This window comes from Puma concolor, chromosome A1 (genome assembly GCF_028749965.1).
Source record: "Puma concolor isolate L17-30 chromosome A1, mPumCon1.1.hap2, whole genome shotgun sequence".
Classification (NCBI taxonomy): domain Eukaryota; kingdom Metazoa; phylum Chordata; class Mammalia; order Carnivora; family Felidae; genus Puma; species Puma concolor.
This window is the reverse complement of record NC_141667.1, coordinates 28,168,176-28,176,896: the sequence shown is the minus strand read 5'-3', so window position 1 is coordinate 28,176,896 and position 8,721 is coordinate 28,168,176. Positions and strand designations below refer to the sequence as shown.

Genomic DNA, 8,721 nt, shown 5'->3' with positions numbered 1-8,721 from the left:
CCCCCGTTCATGCTCTGTCTCTCTCTGTCCCAAAAATAAATAAATGTTGGAAAAAAAAAAAAAAAGGATTTCACAGAATACCAAAATTTTAAAACTTTTGGAACCAACATAAGTAACAACTTACTATTTTCTCAGATATGAGGATGTTAAAACCATAGCTACCATTCATTATCACCACCATTTCATTAAACATTTTAACATCAACATCTCAGAAAATGGACTATTAGTAACCTTACACTGACAATAAACACTGGATATATTTAAATATTTAAAACTAATTTCAGATGCAATATCAAGATCACACCGTAACATTTTATTTTACAATGTTAATACTTTATGCTACTGTTTTATTGATACAGGTTTGTCAGTCTGGAGATCTTAAGACTTTGGGGTCTCCCAAAGTAGTAACATTTTTAAAACTTTTAGTGCCACACAAAATAGAGTCCAAATGGCCACTTCTGTCTGGTACTTTGGTTTTTTTTAAAATTTTTTTTTTTCCAACGTTTATTTATTTTTGGGACAGAGAGAGACAGAGCATGAACGGGGGAGGGGCAGAGAGAGAGGGAGACACAGAATCGGAAACAGGCTCCAGGCTCTGAGCCATCAGCCCAGAGCCTGACGCGGGGCTCGAACTCCCGGACCGCGAGATCGTGACCTGGCTGAAGTCGGACGCTTAACCGACTGTGCCACCCAGGCGCCCCTGGTACTTCGGTTTTTATCACAGTCATTGTCGAAAATCCATTTTCATCCGGATATGTGAAAATGGAAGCAACTCTTCTGAGGCTGCTTTAGTCAGTGCAGAATATTCTGGGTAAGGACAGCAGGCCCATCTCCAGACAGGGCTAAAATTAGCAATGACAGACCGGTGACCAGTTGATAAGCACTGCAGAAAAGGTCAGTGGGATATAGCTGCCTTCAGGCAGGCCTGCAACCTGAGACCTTGGTCCTGAGAGCTGAGCTGAAAGCATTCAGAACACAGCCGCCAGGAGGAAGCCTTCCAGTCTACAGACCAGGCACTGACTCGCCACTCACCACCATACCTTGGCTACTGGTTGATCATTAGGTTTTACAGACTGAGCAAATGACTGAAATAAAAAAATAATTTTTTGCATGAAGAACCAAAATGTAGTCCCCTAAGCACTAAGTGATATGGAGATGTTAGAAGACGCTTGGATCCCTAAAGACACAGTCTTTGAACTGCATTAAATCAGCTCGGGTAACAGAAATGATGAAGAGAGAAGTTAAGTTTTTTATTTTGTAAAACTCACACGAATCCGATTTTTCTTTTCTCCCTGAATATGTGAAGAAGACAGTAAGGAATATTTGAGATTTGAGATTGCTGTTTTCTTTTCCTAGACACACATTTGTTCAGGAGGTAAGGACTTTTTTTTTTTTTTTTAAACAAACCTGGTTAAGATTCCTTCCACAAAACAAGCCTTTTTAATCCACTTTGGGGTTGGGGGCAGCATAACGGGGTGGAAAGTAATCATCTGTGACTCAGGAAGTCAGCTTTATAATCACCCAGCTGACCTTGAACAAATCCATCTCTCTTGTCCCTAGTTTCTTCATTTATAAGAATCAAATCCCTCTCTGACTCTAATATGGCATGAGACCAGGGCAAATGTTTTCAGGAGATCAAACGTTTCTTCACAAGGCAGTTTTAGTGACCTGAAACAAGTTACGACTAAAAGTATTTCCAAACAGTATATTAAAATGGTCACTAATAAACTACTTAGGTGTTGCAGAATCTTCTTTAAAAATCAGAACTGAAAAAAATGAAATATAAGTTATAAAAAGGGAAATACAAAAGGTATTAGAGTCCCTAGTCATTAAGAAACTAAAAGCATGTATCTAAAAAAAGATTTCTACACTTGCCCTGTCCCTTGCCCCCCCTCCCGCCCCAAGTTATAGATCAGAATCCTGCTTTCTAATGGCTCTTGAGTATTTTTACCTGTAATGCTGCTGCTAAGCAGACTTTTCCCCCCCTTAGAGTTCTTAGTTCTGCTTTTGATCTGCCATTGTTATCAGTGTTGATAAATATATCTTGTGATCCAGAATTTTTGTTATCAACAAGGTTGGCTTTATTGTTGGCTATCCAGTATAGAGGTTTTCTCTTTACTGATAACAGAAGACCTAAAGGAAAGGAGACAAACATTTGTGCATTTTATTTTGTTGTTGCCTCTCTTCCAGTTCCAAATCACTGCTTTATTGAGCTAGATGGCTGAACTTCAGTCTGAGGCAACTATTTCACCATGTGCCCATACCCCTAAAATGTTGACTCTTCTAACAGGCCTCTAAAATGGTACTCGAGTCTTGGGTTTTCTCCCTGAGGAGCAGGAACTCTTCCTTTGACACAGATGGCAGCTAAGGATATCTAAGATACCGGGATTGCTTTTAATCACAGCTGAAAAAAAAAATGTACCTAGTTTAGGGTCTTTTATATTGTTCATAATTTTCAGGGGATCTCTTCTCATGAATACACAGATTTTAGGGCCTAGGGCCCTCTAAATTGCTACACAGAGGATCTATCTTCCCCATTTCCAGCCATTAAGAGTCCCATACACTGATTTCCTAATATTGGAGAAGCTGGGCTGGAGTTAGAAGTAATCTGGTCCAAAAGAAATCTGGTCCAGAAACCTGTTTTCTATTAAGTGTTCTTCAGTCATCTCCTATTCAGACCTCAAGACTGCTAAGTGTGGTTTTCATGGCCCCTATCTGACTGAAAAAAAAATATTTGTTCCACAGAAATACGAGATACAAAATTTTATGAGGCTTTTTTTTATATTCAAGTTCCACTATTTTATATTCATTCTCTACTACTGACTGCATAAAATACAGAAAGCTATCTGGCGCTTTAACTTCCTTCTCAGTAAACCAAGAGATAATGTGATTTCAGATCTGAAGAAGAAATAGGCACAAATTAAGTCAATTGCTCAGGGTCTCATAAAACCTGAGGGGGGCAAAAATCTGAGGGGCCTCTGCTAGGAATAGGAACTCCCATCCCACTCCAATCATAGGAGTCAGAAATCCGCCTGGGCCTCTTCACCCTCCCGCCACAAGGTGGCAGGATTCCCCTGGCCTGAAATCTCCAGGTCACTGAAAGGACACTGACTTCCATCCGTTGAGTATACATTATCTTCTTTGGATTGGAGTAATTGTATCAGACTGTCGTTTCCAAGGGCTGATAAGCTCCATCCAGCTCACTTTTGGGATGTTAACCAGTGAAGTGTTTTCCACACCAGCTTGGTGTGGTAGCTTTTTACCAAGAATAGTTACTAGCCCCTCTCTCCTTGTGCTGCATGCACCAAATGTTGTAGCTAGAAGATAATAAACTTAAAGAAAGCCCAGGCTTCAGTAAAAACAAAAATAGATGTTATTTGTTACATGATTACTATGGGGCCAGGCACCCTGCTAACCCCTTTACATACATTTTGTTTTCACGGCAACACTAAGAGACTTGTGTTCTTCTCACCTCCATTCTATGGTGAGCAAACCAGGATTACATGCGGATAGAAAGTGGTGGTTCTGGGGCCTGAACCCAGGCTTGTCTGTCTCCAGAGCTAGCTCTTAACCACCATGAATCATACAGAAAAATTAGTTCACAGGGATGCATTGAAGTCATGGTTTCTATGATCAGATAAAATAGTTCATTGGTGAGATAGTCATGTTCACAGACTTTATTATGTCCTGAAGTGGGGCCCACATTCTTTGCCAAACTACAAAAGCATTCTTGTACCCTCAGTTCAAGCATGTGCTACACCCCTTGCTCTTAATAAAACTAAATCTTAGATAGTTTCTCTACTTTGGTTCTAAAGGCTGTGTTTTATTTGCCAAAATTTAAGTGATCATTTTCAAAAAGAAATCAGGTATATATGAATACAGTGAGTTGTTGTTGTTGTTTTTTTTTAATTAATTTGTTCTCAACATGCCAGTAGGGAAGTTTAGTATTTGAAAAGTTCTGAGAAGTCCGGGAAATGAATGTGTCGCTTCGTTTATCCTAGTTTCGTTTATCCTAGTTTGTTTTTTCCTAGACTGAACTGCCATGGAGCCTTTCCACCTCCTCCCTGTGGCCAGGGCAACATCCCTTGGAATCAGCAACCCTTGCAATGCCCTTTAGGAAATGCTGCCTTGTACGGCAGCCATAAAGAACTTACCATTGCTTTGATACACTCTCCTCTGTCATGCCTCGGTGCCTTTGCATATACAGTGCCTTCGTCCTGGAATGGTTTCTCTTCTCCACCTGGATGAATGGCTACTTGCCCTTCAAGAAACAACTCAGATGTAACGCTTCCTAGGAAGTCTTTTTCCAGCTTTCTTAGATTCTGTCTCCTTCCCACTCACACTGCATTGCGATTTCTACTACAGGACTCACTCATGTTTGCATTATTTCTTCATGTTTGCCTCTCCTACTTGATTATTGTCTCGAAGGAATGACCGTGGTGTATTTATCTTTATTAGCACCTGCATCTCTATACTTAGCACTTAGTCGTTGTTCACAACATATGTGTTAAGGAAGGAATAAAGATGAGGAAACTGAGACTCAGAATGTTAGGCAACCAAAGGTCACATGGGTATTTCATAGCAGAGTTGGGTCTCAAAGAACACTGCTCTCGTCTATGCCCAAATAGCAAATTTGTGGCAGTTCAGCTCTACCGCCACCTGTGCCCCACAGCAGACAATACTAATAAATTAACTCCACCAAGCTCAGCCTTTTGCTCAAGAAACCTCAAGCATCACTCTAGGAAAACACTAACAGAGCTGGCCCATGCGATGAGAAATACTTGATCTCCGTGACCTCGTCCACACGGTATCCTCTGGTCGATCTATTTTTGTGGACATGGCAGAGTGCTGTAGATTGCAGAATCCTTCCTCTGTTCTGCTAAAGACAGGGTACTCTGAACTCTCTGTCACTTAGCAGCCCCTGTTCCTCTTCTGGGGGGGCCCTGGGGTGGGGAGCTAAAGTTGTCTAAATTTTCACTGCTCCATCTGCCCCAATGCCTCCAGCCCTCCCCGGCGTCCTGATTTGGGAGAGCTCCTCCTGCCCCTTGGCATCAGTATGCGAGAGCAGATTTGCCCCTCACTGACTCACACACCAAGTTTGCCCAAACACTTCCCCCTCTAATTTTGTAGAGGCAGTGTTGGAATATTTACTGATAAATGATAGGAAAAGAAGATAAATGCAGCAGCCAGGAAACCAGCTTATGGAGCATAAATTTCATCACTGAGGCTTATTTGGCTGACACAGCACATCACCTACTCTCCTCCTCACTGCACTTCTCTCTGGAGATAATCTCCCCAAATCCTACTTTCCTTGGCTTTCCCTCCTTAGTCCCTCAGCCCAGAAGAGGCTGTTCTGTTTTGTTTACGTGACTGAGAGGGCAGGAGGCCACTAATCGATTAATAGGCATTCCTTCTTGGGGCGCCTGGGTGGCTGAGGTCATGATCTCATGGTTTGTGAGTTCAAGCCCTGCATCAGGCTCTCTGCTGTCAGTGTAGAGTCCACTTCAGATCCTCTGTCCCCCCACCCCCCAGCCCCAGCCCCTCCCCTGCTGGAACTCTCTCTCAGAAATAAAAATAAAACATTTTTTTTAAATAGGCATTCTTTCTTTCCCCTATTGTGAAAAGGATGGTTTTCCTTGCGCTTCTGTTGGCTTCTACATCTTAAGACCCATCAAAAGTAATATGAAAATAGCTTGTGGGCATGTGGCTGTCCTAGAAACATTTAAAAATAACAAAAATGAAGTTGATGCACCATACTCTCAGACTTCCAATACATCTGTATGAAAAGCTAGAGTTGTAAAAGCAGCTAATGTTTATTGAGCAGCTACCATAAGACAGATACTGTGCTAAGTGCTTTAGGTTAATAATCTCAATTGCTCTTCATTATGTTTCATATTATAGATACTATTCTGGGCCTCAGGGGGAACTGAGGCTTAGGATAACTTGCCTAATGACACGTAAAAAATGGCAGAGGCTGGATTCACACACAGGTCCATCTGACTCTAAAGTCCATGACCTTGACTATTTAATATTCTTCTAACAAGTCGAACTGTCCAGTATTGGAAAGGCCACTTTGACAGGTAATGAGCGATTCCTGATTTGGAGAGGTGTTTAATCAGGTACTGGATTACCGGAGTAATCTCAAAAATCTGCTCTACCAATATAGCTCGTTCTAATGTCTGTGATGATTCCCTATTTGCCAGCATTATGGCTTCTTATGAGTCCTCATTCTCTTATCATCATCAGTGTCATCATCACCTCTCGTTAGCACATACGATGTGTCAGGCATCCTTCTGAGCAGTTTTACTTACATTAATTTATTTAGTCAAAACTACCCTACAAAGTAGTTATTATTATTATCCCCATTTAGTAGATAAGGAACCTGAGAAGCAAAGTGCCTTGTCCAAGGTCAGACAACTAATAAGTCACAGAGCTAGGATTATAACCCAGGCATCTGGCTGTAGTACATTACACCGTCTCTTACTGTTTGATACATGTGCCATACTTTTTAAAAATTTATCTTTTTTATTATGGATATATATTTGTTGTAAAAAAATGTCAACACAAATACATAACACAGAATTTGAAAGTCCCACATAATCCAATGTCTCAGAGATAATTACTATTACCTTCACTAACCACACATTTATATATTTATTTATGGGTTATACTATAGACAATGCTCATTAATATGTATTTTTCATGTTTTTACCCCTAACAATTTATCTGCAATATTCTTCCATAACTCTTCAAAGCTCTACTTCATGCTTTTTAATGACCATATTATATGATCATAAACATGGACCTCATTATATTGATCATAAACATGCACTGGTGTTTCTACTGGTGGACATTTGAGTTTTTTCTACTGTTTTGATATTATTTAAAAAAAATCTACAAGGAAGGCAGAAGACCCTCTTTCTGCATTACCCCCAAATAATACAAAAACAATAATTAGAATGAACATTTCAGGAAGCTTACTATGTGTCATACATTAAGTAAAGCACTTAAAATAGAATGCTCTCAGGCACACCTGGGTGGCTGAGTCAGTCAGGCATCCAAAACTTGATTTCGGCTCGGGTCATGATCTCACAGTTTGTGGGATCGAGCCATGCACTGCGCTCTGCACTGACAGCATGGAGCCTGCTCGGGATTCTCTCTCCCCCCATCTCTCTGCCTCTTCCCTGCTTGTGCTCTTTCTCTCTCTCTCAAAAATAAATAAATAACCTTTAAAATAATAGAGTGCCTTTATTCACATTTTTAAGATTATTTTAAATTTTTTAAAGTAAACTCTCTGTGCTCAAACTCACAATCCCAAGATCAAGAGTCATATGCTCTACAGGCTGAGCCAGCCAGATGCCCCTTCAACTTTTTTTTCCAATGAAGAAAGGAAGACATAGGAAGTCTCACTGCAAATGGGAAAGCTCAAATTTGAGCCCTGTTTTGATTTCAAATCACACTGCATACACACTTCTAAAGTAAGTGTAAGTGTTCTTTCTTAAGTCTTTTCATTTCACATTTACATGTTCCATGGGGTTCTTATCCATTCCCTTCACTTCAGAATCTGTCTCCTTGAGCTCCTGGTCCATTCAGCCTATCAGACACTGCCAAGTGGATGCACTGTGGGCACCTCAAACTTAACTCCTCCAAAACAGAAATCATATTCCTCACAACCCCTAGACATCCTCCAGGATGATCTCTACTTGTCAACACTATTTCATTTAATAGCATGGTCATTCACTCAACTGTCCAAGCTAGAAACTTCAAAGCTGCCTGTGACTCCTGCCTGTATTACACCCCACATCTAACTGGTTCTAAGGCTTTGTTACAAGAGACCACAAGTTGTTTCTCAATCCATCCTCTCCACCTTCCTCCTACTAGGGCTTTAGATAATTAAGTCTCCTGACACCTCTCCCTTAGACTGTTGTATCTGCTCGTAACTGATCTCCCTACTTCTAATCTCTCCCTAGGTCCCATCTATTCTTCCATTGCTGTCAGAGGTAATGTTGTAAAGCTAATAATTGATCATGTCATATCCTGCTTATATTCTCAGTAGTAAGTTTTAAAGTCCTCAGCAGGGCACATAAAACATCCCATAATCTCACCCCAATTTATCCTTCCAAACTCATCTGCAGTATATTCTTACCCATGTACCTTAAACTATGACCACCCATGATCACTTGTGTTTTCTCAGAACTATCGATTATCTCCATGCCTCTATGCTTTTGTTCATGCTACTTGAAATGCCCGCCTCTGGCTTCTCTTCTACCTGCTGATATTTTACTTTTCTTTGAAGACCCAGCACGCTGCCCCCAACGTACATACAGTTTCCACCCTTGTCTCTAGCCTCTCAATTTATTACTTGTCCTCTTTGTTTACATTTCTGTTAATGCTTTACTATAGACTAGTAATCTGGTCACATGTGTCTGTCTTTCTGAAAGGACTCAATCTTAAACATATTAGTATTTCTTGGGGCGCCTGGGTGGCTCAGTTGGGTAAGCATCTAACTTCAGCTCAGGTCATGATCTCACAGTTCATGAGTTCAAGCCCCGCATCGGGCTCTGTGCTGACAGCTCACAGCCTGGAGCCTGCTTCGGATTCTGTGTCTCCCTCTCTCTCTGCTCCTTCCCTGCTTGCACTCTGTCTCTGTCTGAAAACTGAATAAACATTAAATTAAAAAAATATATATTAGTATTTCTAGTGCTTAGAAGGAGCTTCATA

At 40.8% G+C, this 8,721-nt stretch overlaps 1 protein-coding gene across 4 annotated transcripts in view; it reads right to left on the bottom strand.

Annotated features, from left to right (window-relative positions):
- Positions 1 to 1,912: 1,912 nt before the first annotated feature.
- TTC23L (tetratricopeptide repeat domain 23 like) overlaps positions 1,913 to 8,721 on the bottom strand; it is a 58,572-nt gene continuing 51,763 nt past the window's right edge. For 3 of the 4 annotated variants that reach the window (XM_086676814.1, XM_086676820.1, XM_086676825.1), the window contains exons 12-13: positions 4,155 to 4,261; positions 1,913 to 2,133 (exon numbers count right to left, since the gene is read on the bottom strand). In XM_086676814.1, the coding sequence (XP_086532940.1) occupies positions 4,180 to 4,261 (82 nt within the window). In that variant the 3' untranslated portion in view covers positions 1,913 to 2,133; positions 4,155 to 4,179. Of the gene's footprint in view, positions 2,134 to 4,154; positions 4,262 to 8,721 lie in introns of those variants that run through there. The other variant, XM_025923760.2, reaches the window with a different exon arrangement.